We start from the raw sequence: 18,623 nt of genomic DNA on the forward strand, positions 1-18,623 counted from the left end.
GGGGCCCCAGGCCCTGACCTGCGCAGCTCTGCACCTCACCACCACGGGGTGGCAGCAGAGAGCCACACCACGTTGGCAGCAACAGAAACTGGAAGGCTAGGATGCGCCCGGATCCAGAGAGGGGATGGGGGAGGGCCTGCGACCCCGGGAGGCAGCCCCTGCCTCGGTGGGCCGGAAGGATTCTACACCGAGTATTTGGCTAAGTCGCTCTTATCAAATACCACCTGTGTAGCAAAATAAATGGCCACCAAACCAAGGCCCGCGGCCGACACCATGTAGGCAGTGACAGACTGGCTGAGCTGAACGATGGAGCCCATAAACAGGGACGGGGCCACCTGGGACAGCAGGAAGGCACTGTCCAGGATGGCTAGGTCCAGGCAGATGCCCCGGCCCGGAATGACCTGGGCCTCAGGCGGCTCGCCCACCACCACACGCATGGAGACGTCACAGGCGGAGGCCCCACAGAGCACAGGTGGAGAAGGGAGGAGGCTGCTACCTCCAGCACCCATGTGTCCATTGGGGAAGGGAGATCCGGTCTTGGGGCCCGGTGGAAAGCCGGGCATCAGGCTGTCCTCACTGGCACTACTCCCGGCATCTCCTCGGTATTTGGGCAGGAAAACCTGGGAGGGGGAGACAAGGAGAGGCAGGAATCAGCCCCAGCTCTGAGAACAGACCCTGGCATTCACGCCAGGGGCTGGAAGAAACCAGGCAACCGGCCTTCATGACAACTGTGCAGCAGGTCAGAAAACCAAGCAGACCCTCCTTGGTCTGGGTCTAGTTAGGACTCTCCGCAGGGGCAGGGGGTGGGGAGGGGACAGATCTGAATTCAGAAGTCTAGGTCTCCTCTAGCCTTTCCTGGAACCAGTAAGTGGCAGACAAACTCGGACTGCAGGTCAGGAAGAGAACAGAACCCCAAGGTAAAGGAAAAAGACAGAATGAAGACAGCTGAGAAGAGAGATGTGTAAGAACAGAGGAACAAAATCCAAAGGTGGGGCCCCTGATGGCCCAAACGCCCACACAGGCTCTCTTAACCCTCGTACTCCCTGCCCCCACCCCGCACCACCACCACTTCGCCCTGGGATAGCCGCCTCAACCTCACAGAGAGAGGCTCTGCTCCCACTGAGGTCCCAGGCCCCTGCTGTGAGGTCGGTCCATGGCCCCAGAATGAGGGCAGGGAAGGCCCAGAGGACTCAGCCTGGAGGAAGAGAGGAGCAAGAAGAATCTTCCAGACTCCTTTAGCCTAGCTGTGCTAATGTTGAAGCCCTTCTTGCTTCCTACTCACTATGTGCCTTAGATCAGGGTAGCCTGCCCCTGCCCAGAACGCCCTATTTAAGGACAGGGCCAGAATTCATCCCCCACTGCCCCTGTGCCTGCTAGTGCCCCACGTGGAAGGGCTCTCGAGTTGGCTGCGCTGGAGCTGGCACCCGTGGCGGAGCTCAAAAGGGAAGCCTACAGCTCTTGGTGCGGCCAGAAGTAGGCAAGGCAAGTACAGACCGTGTATGGGGCCAAGCGTGCCACCAGTGGGCCTCCCAGGCCCTGTCCTCCCTGCCTGCCACCCCGTCAAGAGGCCCCTAGGGCTAGACACGCTCCGCAGTCCGAGGGGAGGACCCGCCCGGCCATGTTCCCCGGAGCGAGTGGGTATGCCCAAGCCTGGCCTCTGGACACCAGCCCCCAAGCCCCCAGCCGGGCAGCAGCAGAATGGAGGCTGATGAAGGTTATCAGTGTGCGGACAGGGGTCTCAGAGACCAGGCTACCCCAACCAAAACTCCGGCCCCTCCCTCCACACCCCCCCACCCCTGCAGCTACCTATTCAGTTGCCCACCCTCCTAGCTAGCTATTTCCCTGCTACCTCACTCATGCCCTGCAAGGGGCCACCACATCCTCCCTATGGTCTGGAAGCTCTATGGAGGCAGGCCTGCGTCTCCTCCCTCAGGACACTCCAACCTCTTACCCTCTGGGCACAGCTCTGGACCCAGGGCTGTAGCTCACTGAGGCCAGTGAAGGGCACAAAGGTGACTACACAGCTTTGGTCAGGAGGCTGCCCACAGAACGGGGCCCCCAGAGGGGCTGGCTGGTGTGGGGCCAAGCAGGAAGGAGGCCCCCAACTTACAGTGGCCAGGCGAGCGGTGTCAGGCGCGTCAGGCTCAGAGATCCGCCGTGGGGGCGGGGGAAGGGGACGGAGGCAAAGGTGTGAGGCAGGAAAAGAAAAGAGAGAATTAGGCAGAAAAAGAAGATAAACCAGAAAGAGAAGGGGTAGTGAGGAGCCTTCCCCATCTTGGAGAACAAAGCAGCACAGGGGTCGGTCACAATGCCCCTCCCTGAATAAAGAGAGCCCTTGCCAACACCAGACCACCCCCACTCACCGGCTGCTGAAGCCAGGTGCCCCAGAGGTCATCAGGCCCAGCCCCACCCCCAGCCCCTCCCCACCCCACGCCTCTGCCTAGAACCACCCAGCCCAGACTGAGGGCTTCCGCTAGCCTGATTCTTCAGGATTCCCAAAGAAGGATTTAGCATTTCCTGCAATCATCCACTCAAGTGCTTTATAGTCCTGACACCAGGAAGTCATTCCCAGAATCTAATCTACACCTTCCTTCTGCAGCCCACGTCTCTGGCCCTGGGCTACATGGGCTTCCTCTCGGATCAAAGAATGACTTCTCCCGCACGTCTCTGGCCCGACACCGATCCATTCAGGGCTTCTCCGTCTCCCCTCCACCCCCGCTCCACCCAGTGGCCAATGTGAGTACCTGCTTCTCGCGGTGGTAGAGGGAGGCTAGCGTGTAGGGCAGGATCTGCAGGGCGGAGAAGGTGAAGCCGGTGAGGGCGGCCGACGCGGTCACCACGGCCACACTGCGCGACAGGCACATGGTGCCGGCAGCAACAGGGAAGGCCACCACGCTGGCCAGATAGACGGCCCGGGTGCCGAATCGCTGCACCAGCCGGTCCATGACCAGAGAGAAGAGCAGGGAGATGGCGCATTGCAGGAACAGCCCCAGGCTGCCCATCCGGACCCCTGCGGGGTGGGGTAGAGGAGGAAGTCAGCCCCGGAGCAGGAAGAGGCCCAATACAACCCAATACAACCGGGGAGGGCTCAGAACTGCGGGCACCTGCCGTCCAAGCCTCGCTGTGTGGACCAGACCTGCTCCCCCGCATCATCCCCACCCGGCTGCGGCAGCCCGAGCCGAGGTTCTTCCACTGCCCTTAGACGATGCGGCCAAAGCCTCTATCGGTTGTTTTGGGGAGGCCTGGCCTAGGGCTCGGCTCTCTAAGAGGGTGCGAGGGAACACCGAGACAGCTCTGCCATGGGCCCCAGGACAGAGTTCGGGACTGCCTGAGCTGAAGGTCTGGCCCGGGAATGTGGCAAGTCAACAGGGCGTGCAGAGGGCACACTGAAGTTGGGGCCAGGCGGACCGGAGACCCGGCCTTGACTGCCCTACTGCCTCTGTTCCTTAACTAAGCTTAGCCTTTTCTTCTGGCAAATGGGGGCAATGACTCTGAGCAAACCTCTCTGCGGCCCGAGGTGCTGTGGAGACCGCAAGCCGCGCTGCCCTGCACCGTGGGGGCCGCGTGCACAGATGGGGCCCACTGTCCTGACAGGGAAATCGGGAACCCAGACGCACAGCTACGGGCCGGCACAGACTGCACAGACTGCACAGACGGCGGGCCGTTCCCTGCGGGGCGGTGGGGAGGGGAATCTCTCACAGCGGGGGCCCCCCCTGCCCCCCCTCCCAGGCTGCTGAGGCCTTACCTTCATCATAGTGTCTCCGGGCCTCGGTGCCCGGCTCAGCCCGGGGCACACCCTGGTACAGCCCCTCGCCTACAAAGTCCGTGTAGAACAGCGTGAAGGTCATGAATGCCATCCAGCTGCACAGCTCGGCCATGAAGAGTCTGCGCAGGGTGCGAGGCACACGGCAACAGAGCTGGTGCAGCCGGGGAAACAGGGCGCCCAGGTTCCGGAAAGCCAGGCGGGTGTGGCACGGCCAGCAGTGTGGCCCCGAGGGGACCGCCAGCCCTTCCGCCACCTCGGCCGGACCCAGCGCTGCCTCCTCGGCCACAAACAGTGTGGCCGCCACACAGGTGAGGAAGATGAGGGTGAGCAGGCCAAAGAGGCACTCCTCCTGGGTGCCCAGGTAGGGGGCCAGGGCACTGGCGTCCCAGTCGATGGCAGGCAGGAGGTAGCCCAGGCAGCCCCCGAGGCTGATCATGAAGGCATAGACAGAGAAGGCCTGGCGACAGTGGTCTGGGTCCCGGAAGAGGTCAGAGAGCAGGGCCTCCAGCGGGGTGAAGCAAACCTGGCCGCAGAAGTCCAGCAGCCCCACCCCCAGGATCAGCAAGGCCAGCTCCAGGGGCCTGGTGTCCGGGCACAGCAGCCCCGCCAGCCAGCCGGCCCTTGGGATGAGGAAGAGGCTCAGCAGGACGCCCAGGGACAGGGCCCAGATGAAGGGCCTCCGGCGACCATAGCGCCCACGCCAGTGGTCACTGGCCGAGCCTAGGAGTGGGACCGAGACGAGGCCCAGCACTGGACCGATGCCTGCAGGAAGGACATGTCGTATGAGCCAGAGGGGCCGTGGGGAAGGGGGACCAAGCTCCTGGACAAGGACGGAAATGACCAAGATCCTAATCACATGCAGGACCCCCCTCCATGCTGGAAACAGCGAAGGGTATGTCACAGACTCTAGTTTAGTCCTCGCAGCTAGGATCACTAACGCCCCATCTTAAGATGGGCAAACTGATGCACTGAACAACTGGTAAGTGAGCCTTGAGCACAGGCACCCAGGTGGGGGTGGGGGGCAAGAGGCGGAGTTTTAACAGGCAGTCCGACCCCAGAACCTGTGATCCTGGGAGCCACCCCAGGGTGACCACTTGCCTTCTGTGGCTTTTGTAGAACACACCTGCAGTCAGGGGCCCACCCCAGGCCCTAGGGGTAAGAAAGAGCCCTGGCTGGGAGACCCCGATCCTAGTAATCAGTAGCTAGCCCTCCAGCCTGGCTAAGTCACCCAACCGCTTATCGGCCTCCATGACCTCTTCTGTGAAACGGGGGACCCCAAAGGCTGTTGCAAGGATTAAACGAGTAACAGACAGAAATTAGAATGGGCCGGACAAAGGTGAAGAGCAGTGTCTCCCATGCGCCCGGCATTGTGTAGGGGTCTGGGGTATGGAGGTGACCACGGACTGTCCCTGTGTTCTTTTCCGGTTGGGCCCCCCCCCCCCGCCCCGCCCCAGCCCACCGCACCCCCTCCGCCCAGCAGTGCCCACCCGCCAGCTCCACGGGCTCAGGAAGAGCAGGCAGCCACCTCTCCCGCTTTGGGCAGAGGCACTGTCTTCCTACCTCCTGGGTGTCATGGCTCTGGAGCAGGAGGGAAGGAGGATGTGGTGACTCACCTAGCACCATGGTCATGAACTTCTCCTCGACCCCCACTTCCAGCAGCAAAGGCGGCACGTAGGTGATGCCGGCGGCCAGGCACACCTCTAGGCCGAAGGTCAGCAGGTTGACCAGCAGGAGCTGGGCTTTCCGATGCCGCAGCAGGCGGCCGGCCCACAGCCTCTGGGCCATGGTGGGCTTCACACGCTCCACAGCTGCCGAGGCTCAGCCCTGCTCCAGACGCCCAGGCCTCTCCTCCTTGCTGCCACCAACTGCCCCGGCCTCGGCCAGGAGCCCATGTCTGCCAGCCTTCCGTGCAGGTCGGGCTCCTCAGCCCGTGCTAAACGCCGGTGGCCGCCGGGTGCCTCGGTGGGGACATAGCTCATCACTCGGATCCTGGAAGGACAGGGACAATCAAACCCAGCCTGTGAAATCCTGGCAACCAGGCCTCCAGGATTTGCTCTGAGTTCTCTGAACGCTGTTCACTCCCAGGCTGACGACGGTGTGGCCGTGCCACCTCCTACTGCCAATCAGGAAATGCATGTTAATATTAGCCTAAGGCTGACATAACTAATAAGGTAAATATGATTTCTAAACCTCAGCACACTCCAGGGCCAAACAGATGTCCGTTTTTCTCTGTTTTGGAATATCTTTGCCATTGCCCTTGCCTGCTGGTAGGGAAAAAAGAAAAAAAAAAAAAAATCAAACCAACTGAATTCCCAGTTCCCCAGGCCCTGTTATCAAGGTGCCCCTGGAGACCCCCTGCCAGGCCTGGTGTGTTTGCTTTCTCTCTCCACATCCCAAAGCTGGGCTGTTCAATTCCCCTTTGTTATGAGTAGCACTTCCTATGCAGCGCTGCCTGGCCACAAGCGGCGTTGCACCGTAACCCCAGCCACCATAACCCGAGCCCCCAAGGATGGGAACAAGGGGGGTAGGGCGGGGAGGCTGTGGTTTGTTGGGTTGGGTTTTAACCTGTCACTGAAACCACTTAAAGAGGGCTCGCCTGGAGGAACCTCGGCCTGCAAACCTCTCCCTGGAGTTTCTCTCCGCGCTCAACGTTCGTGGGGAAGAAACATTCCCACGTGTACTGCCCAACTGTCATGGCACAGTGGGGCCTGTTCCCAGGTGCCCGCCTCACAGGGGCACAAAACGGCACCAGCTGGTGGCAACCGTAATGACCCCGGTGACCCAGGGCCGGCAGGAGGCCCCACCACTTTCCCGGCCGCCTTTCTCTGCTCCCCAAACGGCTCCATTCTCAGCAGAGAAGTCCCCACGGCCCTCCCTGCTAGGCCTGCCTCCTGTGCAGAGAGATCCCACTGGGGGAGCCCCCACCCTGTGCCCCCCACTCCCAGGCAATCGGCATCCAGGTCTTGCTTCCTGACCACAGGACCCAACGCAGTTTGCTGTTTCGGATTGACCACAAAAGAGGGAAAATCACGTCAGCCACGAGGAGTACAGAAGGTGGGCCTTCGTGAGAAAAAGCAAGAGCCCCCTAACTTGTCATTCATCCCAAAGACGTGAGGACAGAGCTTCATGCCACTCCTGGCCGGAGTCTAGACTGCCTTCCCTGGCCTCACCCATTCATGCCCATAAATGCGTGGAAGGGCACTGCTCAAGGGCATGGTCCACGACCCAGAGGGCCCCCGCCCCTGGCCCCTCCCCCACCCGGCACCTGGGGCACCCCTCAGCCCTCCTTCACTCCCCTCCAATCTCAGCATCTCATCATGGGCCACTTCAACTTCTTTTCAAATAACCCTCAGCCTCCCAGGGCCTTGTGTGCTACAAAGCATGTGGTAGGTGTCTCTGAAACAGGCCACAGAAAAATCAGATGGCCACCAATCCAGGGTAAGATGTGTTTGTCCCATAACCACTTTCCAAGCCTTTGCAGCTGGCAGACCAGAAAGGAAGGCTGGGCAACCAGCAGCCTCCTCCCCAAAGTTCTGCTCAGACCCAGACCATCCACTTTGGGAAAGTGCATGGACACCTATGGGGGTGGCATGGGGAGGAGTGTAAAATACTGACCCACGGGGTCCCTAAAGGGGCTGGGAGGGGGCCACACGTCAATCTCTGAGCCAAGCCCCTCCCCTGCCACAGCATCCCCCACAAGGAAGGCAGGAGCCTGCACACAGACCAAGATGGGGGTACTCTCCAGCCTGGAGGGAGGTGTTCTGGGTCAAAAGGCTTCCAGCCCATTCTACTCCCCACCCTCAGTGTGGGAAGGCCCTAGACACTCACCTGCTGTGGCTAAAGCGACCAGGTCCTCCCTGAGCAAACAGACTGTCAGCCCCAGACTCACCCACAACCTGCCCACATTCCCAAGCTCTTGTTGCTCCCTGTGGTTTCAAGTGAATTGCAGCTCTGCAGCAAAACAGTAATCACCCCCACCCCCCGGCCTCCTTCCCTTCCCTAGCCCAGCCCCTTGCTCCCAGGAAGAGGCAGGACACGCTCCTTAGCCCATGAGAGAAAGACAAGAAGACGAAAGGGGGTGAAGAGAGGAATTTCCCTTCATCCTCCTTCAGTCCAGATAGCCCATTAGCTGCCTCTCTCTCCCCCGCCGTCCCCCGGCCTCCTCCCCGGTCTCCTCCCCCTCCTCCCCCGCTGCTGCACCAGGTAACTGGGGGCTGGGCCAGGTGAAGAATTCACAGAAAGGAGTTGGGAAGGAGGTGGGCAGGCTCCAAGGCCAGCTCGGCACCCCTCTCTTCTCAGGTTGCTAAGCCCGTCTTCCCTCTTTTGACTTCTGTGCCACCAGGTCCAGGGCCCTCCTGCCACCCCTAGAGTGGATTCTTCCCAGCCCAGAACTGCCTAAGGAAGTCCCCCGCTCCCGGACCTTCCCCAGAGCCCCAGTCTCACCCACGACATCCCCACTCTGGGGTCCTCAAGGGGGAAGGCACCACAAAGGACGTCCACAGTGCTAACCGGCCACCCGCCATCCCTCTGGGGCGCGATCACAGAAGCCCACGCCCTGCCCGGTGCCCAGGCCCGGAGGGGTGGGGGAGCAAGTGATTCCACACCCCTTCGTGGCCACCACTCCCGCCTGCAGCTTGGGGGCACGCTGCCCACCAAAGCTTCTAAGTGACGGTAAGTGACGGATGACTGCCGGCACCCATTTGGGGGCACTCCCTTGTCTTCCTCAGGGATGCAGCCAACCGAGCTCAAGTCTCCCCAGTACCCTCCGCTGTCAGAGGTGCTTCTGACTCAAATCTTCCCGTCCCGCTGCTCCCAGAGCACTGGGCCTGTCTGGCAAACAGAAGATCAACCCCACGAGCCAGCCTCCAGGGGCTCACCGGGTTGGGGGGGGGGGACGGGAAGAGGAGGGAAGTGGAAGTACCAAAAGGGCAGTGAGTGTGGCCTGACCTCCCGCAAGGACAGCAGCCTTGGGGAGGACAAGTCCCTCTCAAGTTCCAAGTACCTGTCCTCCAATGACGGGACAGCAAGAAGCCTGGAAGAAACCCAAGACCTCCAGGAACCTCCGTGGAGCTCTGCCCCAGGCCATCTTTGCTCACCTCTGAGGAGCAGAACCCAAGCACCCTGGGCCCAGTCAGCTAGCCCAGCTGCAGAGAGCAGGAGCCCCGTGGGCAAGCCTCCCAGCCCTCCAGCGCCCACCCGCGCACAAGGGGCCTGGGAAATGTTTACCCAAAGAATGCATGGCTGAAAGCAGCATGGGGGTGGGGGTGGGCAGTGGAAGACACCGGAAAGACTGAAGGGACTCCCATCCCCACCCCCACTCGGGAAACCCTGGCCAGACCCCCAGAGGGGGCAACTCCTAAAGTTTCAAAGGTGGTGAGGGGACCGCACAGCCCCTCGGGCCGGGATGCCCCACACTGGGTTAGGCCACAGGCGAGCATGGGGCAATGAAACTGAGCAGCAAGAACAAACTTGGCCTGAACTTTCTCCAAAATTCAAAAGAGCGAGGGAAGGAGGTGGGAGGAAAGGCGAGAGCCCACTTCGGGTAGCTCCCTACGGGAAGGGAGGGTCAGAGGGATGCATAAAGAGGCCTTTGAGGGCTTTCAAAGGGGCGCCTGCCACCCTCACGCCCGAGGTGGAGCTGGGGGGAGCGGATTCCCTCCGCTGACAGACAGAGGCCGGAGGAACCCGGGGCCGGGGGCAGCCCCGCCGCGGGCCAGTGTCAGGCAGCAATTCTATGGGCTCTTTATGCAGGCGGCGTCCCCCCACCCCGCCCAGGCACATCAAACGCCGCGGCCCCCACCCTGACCCCTGCAGCTCGGCGACCCTGCGTCCTCCCTCCACACTCACAAAGCCGGCCCGGCTTTCTCACACGCTCCTCTACCCTTCACAGCCCCCAGGCGGCCCCTCCCGCAGAGAAGGAAACCGGGTGGGGTAGGCTCCCTCCAGGAATAATGACTCAGCTGCAGAAAGGGGGTGGGGTCAGTCTTGGCCAATCTCCCCAACACACACCCCACGGGAGGCTGCCTGCCGGAAGGGCGAGTGGCTACGACACGGCAGGAAGGCGGGGGACCCCCATTCCTCCACACCGGACTGGATCCTAGGATCTCATGCCACGTTGAGCTCTCCCCAGGCCCTCTAGGTTGGGGGCAGGGAAGAGGGCTGGGGGCTCACCAGGCCCGCATCCCTGTGACCCAACCCCTTGCCTCAGTCCTAGGGGACCAATGTCCTTGGCCTTATGCGGTAAAACCTAGCACACTGCACTCCCGAAATGAGCTCTGCCCTCGTGGGGCCCAGGGGCGCCCCACAAAGAGGCAGTGCTGGCCAGCCAGGAGACCTGAGAAGGAGCATCCTTGTGAGGCAGTCGCTCCCATTACAGCCCCAGGTCGGGGACCTGGGCAGCTGGGGGGGGCGGGGGGACGTGCACAGGAGGAGACTGTGCTGGGTTTGTGCCTTCCTACCCACATTCAGTCTTTGATTCTCGGGCTCAAACTCCCAAAGAAGCGAGGGTCTGCTCTCCCCCGACGCCACGCTATAAAAAAGGCAGTGATCTGCAGAAATACCCCAGACCCACGCTTTGCAGGGCTCCCCCAGACACCTGAACACTCTGCTCAGAATGCAACCTCTCCACCTCAAGGGAACTGTCAGAAGAGGGCTGGACAGAGGGGAGGAGGACCCCACCCCCGCTCCCACCCCAGACTCGCTCCCTAGCTCCTGCCTCCCCCGGGGCCCAGAGGCCAGGGATTTGGAGTTGGCCCTGCTGCGCTGCCTTTTCTTCACTCGGACTGGAAGCCTTCTGCTTAGCAGCTTGTCAGAGAGAGTGAGGGGGCTGCAGGCCCCGACACAAAGGGGGATTAGGGAGAAACCTCTGGGCCTGCAGAGTAATCCATCAAACTCTCTCCCGGCCGCCAGCACCGGCCTCTTCCCACTCAATTCCCCTTCCAGCTGCCGCAGGGCCCCCACCCCCTCCGGCTCCTGAGCCCTGTCACTTCGGGCAGCACAGAGAATCCCAGGCCCTGGGGGGGCAGAGGGGGCACACTGCAGACACTGGGAAAGGGGCAATGGCTCCCTCCCCCCACTCACCCCCAATGTGTGAAAACCCAACAGGTGGCAGTGGCTTGGAGGAAAGTTGCTTTTGTTGCCCTGTCTGAGCTCCAGCCCAGCTTCTGAAAGGAAGCAAATGTGAAGAGGTTGGGGGAAGGGCAGGGGAAAGGATGGGGCGGGCAGTCCCCGGGAGCCCACTCTCTTCTCCCTCCCCTCTGCAATCCAGTGACAGGAGTTCTGGGGCTGGCCTGACCCTCACCTTGGCCGGTCAGTCCTGGCCAGCCGAAGTGGAGGTGAAGCACCTTCCCGAGGGGTCACCTGGCGATCCCATAGTGACACACATCTGACTCCGGGCGGTGACCTCCCAGTCAGACTTCCTTTCTGAGAACAGTGGCGACCCAAGGTCACACTGGGTCACCTTGACCAAGTGCCCTCCGAACCAAGTACCCTCTTCACCCTGGAGCTCTCTTCTACCCCAGGGGCCGCCAGCCTCTGAACCCTGGCGGGTTCGGCAGGGTGCCCCTGGTGGTGGCAGCCTGATCCGGGTCTGCGTGTGCCAACTCCCCCACTCAGGTGACCTGGGTAGGGGCCCTCCCAACCCCGCATGAGGCAGGTACCACGAGTACACCCATTTGCCTGGCTAGGACACAGAAATGAATACGATCCACCCCCTGGAAACAGCTCGCACAAGTTCCTGGCAACCCCTCCCCAGCCCAGAAACCTGGCAGAGGGCTCTCTCCATCCCAAACAGCAGCAGCAGACATCAGAGGGGGGCGGCTAGTGGCCTTTCTTCTCCGGTAGCATTCCCCATACCCTCGGGCCGCCCACACCGGGGCTCTCGCCACCCCCCCTACCCGCCGCCCCCCGCGCCCGGAGGCAAGAGGAATGCCAGGAATGTAAATGCTTCCCCAGGTGCTGGCCCCAACAGGTGAGGAGAGGTCACTGCGGGGACCTGCCCAGTGGCTGAGGCACCCAGTGCAGGGTAGAATCTACCTCCCACGGTTCTGAGACAAGGGTGGGTCCCACCCCCAGGGACAGGAATCACAGTGGCTTATACCCGCTAACTGTCCAGAAAGTGTCTGGCATGTGGATACCTGACATACCTCTCTCTCCAATTCCAACCTTTCGAAAATGCTGCCAAGTGCTCTGAACTGGGAACCAGGACAGTGTAGTCCAGTTCCAGTGACTTTTGCTGTTGTAGAGCCTGGACAAGCCATTTTACACACACACACACACACACACCCCTCCCACGGACTCACACGTGTAAAATGAGAACTAGTCTACATACCGTCTAAGGTCCTTTACAACCGCACAGCTAAGTGATCTCACAAGCACCCGCCCCCCCACCCCAATCCCTGCCCCAGCCTCAGGTACGGTGCTCTCCCTGGGCAGGTGCCTACTAACTGCTCACTGCCAAGGCCACATGGCACTGGGGAGGGGAGTTTCATAGCCTTCTGTGATAGAGAGGCCCCCGGGAACCGGGTGGAGAGGGGCTCCCCAGGCGCACTTACCCCATCCTCCACCTGCCAACACACTGCTGCAGTACAACAGAGTGCCAGGGGTTAGTGGCCGCCTGAAACTGAGCCAAGTAACCGAGACATCTGGGGGCAGAGTTGCCCTCTTCCCTACTCCCGTCCAGAGCTGGACTCCAATTTCCGGGCAGAAATTGGTAAATTCTTTCTCTACTTGGGCCACAATAAATGGTTCTCTACAAAGGGGGGTAGCGGTACCAAGAAACCCCTTGGTCCCCAGGGTGGGGAAGAGAATGGGGAGCTTGGCACAGCCTCCAGGCTGCTGGGAAGTTCTCTCCCCCTGCTGCCTTCTCAGTTCCTACGGCCCCTGTGAAGTGAAACCTGAACAACCTCCTAGTGAATTTGAACTTTGCCAGTCAGCCAGACTGGGCAGCTCTCCCCATCCTGCACAGCCAACCCTTGCCCCCTTCCTGCAGACTGGCCTCCCTTAGGAGGTGCAAGCACACAGAAAAGAGGCAGGGGATGGAGGGTCTGGACAGACCTACTGATGAGCAGAACCCCGGGCTGGGAATAGGAGCAGGATGCTGGCCCTAGCTCTGCGATGTCCCACCTCTAAGGTCTCGAATTCAACGGTCTCTCGGGCGCTTTCAGCCCTGATATCCTAAGGTCTGTGCCAGTCCTATTTATCATCAGAGGGCTCTGGGCCAGAGCCAGCCCTATGGAAATGTGTTCTCAAAACCCCAGTCACTGAGTAGTGAGCAGGGTGCAAGGGGGTTCCAAAAAGGACTCTTATTAAAGAGTCCAGTTTGCCCACCCTTGGAGGAAGTATGCCTCAGTGCACGCAACCTAAGCTCCCCCAAAGGAATGTCAAAGAGCTCTAAAACTAACTCGCTCACTCACTCACTCACCCACCCATCCAACACTCGCTGAGATCCAGCTGTGGGCAAGCCCACCATGAAGGTGCTGGGGATGTGGAGATAATGCCTGCACCCCCCCTTGGCAGTGCTAAGACGTAAGTACCCAGAGTTGGGGGCCTAAGGTGTAGGGCATGACCAGCTCTCCCAGGGCTTCCTGACGGAAGAAGCCATGTTGCGGAACCTTGAGCAGGTCGGAACTATGCAGAAAAGGGCAAATATCTGCAAAGCACAGCCACTGGAGCCTGGCACTTCTACACATAACTACCTCTCCTTTTGGCCCCTCCCCGGTGAGGCATGGTGGAGAGAACACCAGACCCAAAATCATGGCAATGAGTTTCGATCTCAGATCTGGCCCCAAGATGGGGGTATTTATCAGCACTGGGCCTGATTTTCCTTCCCAAGTATTGCCATGCTCCAGTTACTTCCTCCGGATGCCTCCTCATCATTCACCTGACCCCTGTTCAGCTCAAGTCCCGTATCTCCTCTAGGGCTCCCTAGAACCCAAGCCGTCAAGGATCCCCTCTTTCAGGGACGCGTGGGTGGCTCAGTCGGTTCGGCATCTGTCTTTGGCTCAGGTCTCAAGCCTTGCATCCAGCTCCTGGCTCACTGGGGAGCCTGCTTCTCCCTCTCCTGCCTACCGCTCCCCCTCCTTGTGCTCTCTCTCTCTGTCAAAAAAACAAAAAGATACAATCTTAAAAAAAAAAAAAAAAAAGGATCCCCTCTTTCCTCCAAATCTTGCCGCGCTCAACAGGCAGCCCTCAGGGTTGCATACTGCCAGTGGTCCTTCTGGCCTCCTTCCCCACCCGCTGCCCCACTGGCCCTTCAGCTCCCGGAAAGCAAGGACCACGGTCCCCATCCAGGACCTAGAAGGGGGAGTGCTCAACAGAAGACTTTCCAAGTGAGGCTGAATCAGGATTCGGTCTGATGCAACGTGACCAGCCTGCCAGAGATCCAGGCAGGGCCACACTCGAGGTAACTGGGTGCTCAGCTCTTTCCAGCACCAGGAGCCAGAAGTGGGAAACTAGATTGTCACATCCCTAGGGATGGGCTGTGTGGTTCCAGCTCGGAAACTATTCGTGCTAGCTCAAAAGGACACCCGAGATTAGAGGTTGGGGTGAGACATAACAAAGAGCATTCGGGAAGGAGGGACTTGTCTCTGGCTGGCTGCTCCTGAGGGCAACTATCCGGCTGGGCATTGGGGTCTGGCCTGAAATTGGTGACTGAGGGTCCAGGGGACCAGGGGCTGGTCTCCAACCCCTTTCTTGCTGGCTCATCCCAGCTTCCCAGAGAGAGTGGTCTCCAGAATTAACAAAGAAGGAAACAACCATGCATTGAGCACCTGGCCTGTGCAGGCACTTCGCAAAACACGCCTATCTCATGTAATCCTCATTGCAACCTTGCAAGGTGAAAATATCATCCTCTCCATTTTACAGACTCAGACACCACGGCCAACAGGTGAGGCAGGCCCGTCTCTGATATAAGAGGCAAGAAGCCCTACAAGTCATTCAGGGTCAGAACTGGACTTCTTCCCACGGAGGAGGAAACACAGACCTCATAGTAGGAAAAGGGATTAAATAGGAAGTTCTGGCCAGATATCAGGACCATCCCGTGATGGCTCGGTCAGCCCCCACTCCCCCCAGCAGGGACACTTAATACACTAGACAAAGCTCCACACTCTAGCTCTAATGCTGGGAGTCAAGTGGCATCAGCATTCGAGACGCTGGGCCTGGTACCAACTGGTCCAGCCTCTGTCCTTGCTGTCCAGCAAACAGGGCCTCTGACTATTCAAAGAAAGCCAGGCCGGGTTTTTCTTCTGGCTATCAGAAAGCAATGCAGCCCAAGGGCTGGGACGGAGGGGTGGCGGGGGGAGACAGAGCAGAACCCCGACTTCAGTATGCCCCCTCCTCCTCATATAGTTTCCCTAAAAATCAGCAAATAACCTTTCTGCATAGAAGGCTCTTAATCTTTTAAGATACATATTCACGTCTATTACCTCCTGGTATTCTCTTCCACCTTGAGGAGACAGGCAGGGCAGGGGTTTCTGGACTAATTAAAAAACAAGTGACACACAGTATTGAGGGAGGAGAGACCAGGATGTCCAGTTCTGGTGTGTTCTTTGCACTAGACCACAAGTTCAACAGCAAGTAGGTCATTCACAGTTTACATATAGTTATATATGGTCTAATTCCCCGGCTCAGAAACTCTGTGGTTTCTAAGCATAAACCAAAGAGATTGCCTCCCTTGTCACCAAATAACAGCTGCTGACATTGATCAGGCTCTTTTTACACGCCCCTGCTGTGCTTGAGCTTCACCTGCATCAGCTCCTTTAATCCTCACAATACGGTGAGGTGGGTACTGTTACCCCCATCTGACAGGGGAGGAGGGTGAAGCACAGAGAAGTGAGATAAGTTGTGCAAGAGGAAATGGGGTTGAGATTTGGGCCCCTGGGTGCTGGAGGCCAGTCTATTCACTACTCATGCGGACTCCCCAAGGTCCGGGAGACCTTGCTCCCAAAGAAACAAGAGCAGAACCCAAGCACGGAGTCCCAGGCTAGCGGCTGCTGTCCATTCGGTCTTGGGTGATAGACACAGTAAGTACTAGCTAACATTTATTGACCACTTATTACCTAAGGCACAAAGTCCAGTGCTCTGTATGCATGATTTAATAAAGCTCTACATTTTTCATATTTTACATATTACACATACAATCAGCTATTTAAGAAACAAAAAGAGCTACGGGGCTCCTGCCTGGTTCAGTCGGAAGAGCATGCAACTCTTGATCTCGGGGTCCTGAGTTTGAGCCCCAAATTGGGTGTAGAGCTTACCTAAATAAATAAATTAATTTTTAAAAAAAGAGCTATAACGTATTATCATTATTATTATCAGCTCCACTGTGCGGCCAGGGGTACGGAGGCTTTGAAGACGGACATTAAGTAACTTGTCCAACATTCCACGGCGGGTAGAACAACCAAGATAGAAAGCCTGTCTTTCTGACCATCTAGGTCCTTACCCGTAATGTTGTGTTGTCGGGCTCTAATGGTCCAAATGATAGTACTTAATCTCACCTTCCGAATCCTCAGACCATCCCCACCCTTCTGCCTTGTTCCTCCAAGAGCCCTGCCCAGGCTGAGAGAGGGGACGCCACACCATCCCGCCACCACTTGGTAGCCTGGAAGGACCTGGGTGGGCCACCAAGAGTCGCTGAGCAGTTCCTCCTCCTCCGGGATAACCCGAGAGCCGGGAGGGACAGGGGAGGTCACCACACCCTGCATGAGTACACAGGGAAACTTCCCCTCACACACCCCACACACATACTCTAATTGGGGCCTGTATGTCCACAGCTGTACATTCAGCCACAGCTGTATTTTTCTCTTCAGGCTCATCCTGCTGACTCAAGCTCCATTTTTCTGAGCACTTTTAGAAAAACAGAGTCCTGGCTCCATGACAGGCCTGGGGGGAGGAGATAAGGGAGGAATGAGGGGATGGGACCCATCCAACAGAAGGGCCTGTGACCTCAAATACCGGAGCACTCCCTCCCTAGGAGAAGCTGCTCCGTGCATTTCCCCAGGCTTCCTTTCCAGCCTGTCCCTCCTGGGCTCTCCCCTCCCTAGCCCCTCGTGCCAGTCCGTTCCCCAAGCCTTGGGCAGGTGAGCCCCACGCCAAGGCTATCTTGTTCTGAAAGGAGATCTGCTAGGTGCATCAAGAAAGGCAGCCAGAGGCCTCCCAGGGCCTCACCCCCAACCCTGAGCAAGGCTTCCAGGAGCCCAATAAGGGTGGCTCTGGGCCCCGGTGCACAGGCTTTGCCGGGCTGCAGGCTGCAGGGCAGCAAAACAGCAGCTGGGCTATTCTTAGTGTCCGCTCCACTGGGATCAGGTCTGTGTAACAGCTGAAGGGCAAGTCCTCACCAGGTACCCCCCGTGCCAAACCCCTCCCTAGCCCCAACTCTGGCCCCTGGAGAAAGGAGAAAGCAGGGTGGCAGGAGTAGCCCGGGGGGAGGAGGAAAAGCTGAGCAAGTCAAGAGTGTCTGTGAGGAAGATGGAAGCTGATTCAGAGGTCAAGGGCAAAAGCAAGTCACGGGGGCGTTCCTGCGCTTGAGGGGAACAGGAGACTATGGGAAGGACTGGCTCTCACTCCGGAGAAACGCTGCAGGTACCCGGGGAGCTTCTCCAGCAGGCCATGCGGCTGCCTAAGCCCAGAGCGCTGAGAACCCATAGCGGATGCCCAGGTACCATCTCATCACACCTGTTTGCTGATCTCTGCATTGTCACCGTCCCTACCTGAGGGCCACGGGAGGCGCGGAGAAAAGGGCCTCTCCTTTTCTCCCCCGCCCCCGAAGGATGACCGAGGCGGCAGGGCAGGGGGGCAGAGGAACCCACACACCTTCATACTCCAGCCTCAACTCTGCCCAGAGCCCGGCCCCAAGACTAAGGCTGAGAGCGCTCGGTCACCTCTCCCTCCCTCCGTAACCCCGCACTCCAGCCCAAGCAAGCTGGCCCGAGCCCGGGGACCCCGCGGCATCCCGGCCGCCGGCCCCTTTCCCGGCTCCCCAGTCCCGGACTGTGCGCGCCGCGGTGACTCATCCCGTCCCTTTCCGGTGAAGCCGAGACAAGGGAAGAAAATAAATGCAACTTTCCAAAGAAAACTCTGACGCTGAAGCTGCAACGGGAGCGAGCGGCCGGTCCGCCCGCCGTCTGCCCGGCCCGGGGCTCCCGGGAGGGCCCGCTCCCCACCCACCCGCCGCCCGGCGCCGGACAGCGGGGGGACCCGGCGCTCCAGTCCAGCCCGCCCTCCGCGGAAGAAAGCCCCGCTCCGCGGGGACCAAGAGGCAGGACAGGGGGGCGCGCCCGGGGCCCGCCACCTCCCCCGAGAGTCTCGCGGGGCGCAGAACACGCCACCCCGCGGAGCTCGGCCGCGCGGCGCCGCTCCCTCCCCCGCGCCGGGGGCCCCCTCCCCGGAGAGAGGAGGGGGCGCGCGCCTACCTGGCCAAGGCGTGCGGCTGTCACCCGGGGCCGGCGTGTGCGAGCTCGTCCCACCCCCACCCCGCCTCCTCCCAACGCGCGCCAGCCGGCCGCTTTTAAATCTCCAGGTTGCTCCGCGGGGGGAGAGAGCATGCGCGCTGGGGCTGCGGGAGGGGGCGGGGCGAGGCGGGTCGGGGGTGGGGGGTGCGCGAGGGCTGGGGAGGGGTGGGGCTGGTCCCCGGGGGAAAAAAAGCGGGCGGTCTCGGAGAGGTCTTTGTAGCAGCCACCGAGACGGGCAGCCCCCGCGTGGCTCCCCGACTGCCCTGTCATTACCTAGGGCCGTGCACCGCCCCCTCGCCGCTCGCCACCAAAACATTTAGGTAAAAGCTGCTCCGCGGGGCACCTCCCTTCCCCGGAGCCAGTCTGCGACCATTACCCGCACGTGCTGTTCTGGCCGTCCGCCTGTCCCG

The 18,623-nt window shown here is 60.0% G+C and overlaps 1 protein-coding gene across 2 annotated transcripts; it reads right to left on the reverse strand.

The window, feature by feature from the left end:
* SLC45A3 (solute carrier family 45 member 3) lies at positions 1-18,288 on the reverse strand. Of its 2 annotated transcripts, XM_073884527.1 has the most exons (6): positions 11,067-11,649; positions 10,847-10,929; positions 5,380-5,755; positions 3,746-4,528; positions 2,745-3,010; positions 1-620 (listed from the first exon to the last, which is right to left on the reverse strand). In XM_073884527.1, exons 3-6 carry the CDS (start codon positions 5,549-5,551, stop codon positions 183-185), a joined length of 1,659 nt encoding a protein of 552 aa, XP_073740628.1. In that variant the 5' UTR covers positions 5,552-5,755; positions 10,847-10,929; positions 11,067-11,649; the 3' UTR covers positions 1-182. The 2 variants fall into 2 exon arrangements, with proteins under 2 accessions (XP_073740628.1, XP_025710962.1); XM_025855177.2 differs by lacking the exons at positions 10,847-10,929; positions 11,067-11,649 and adding an exon at positions 18,175-18,288.
* Between the last annotated feature and the right edge of the window lie 335 nt (positions 18,289-18,623).

Source organism: Callorhinus ursinus, unplaced genomic scaffold, assembly GCF_003265705.2.
Source record: "Callorhinus ursinus isolate GAN/ISIS: 27379988/994484 unplaced genomic scaffold, GSC_fseal_2.0 scaffold57, whole genome shotgun sequence".
In the NCBI taxonomy this organism is placed as follows: domain Eukaryota; kingdom Metazoa; phylum Chordata; class Mammalia; order Carnivora; family Otariidae; genus Callorhinus; species Callorhinus ursinus.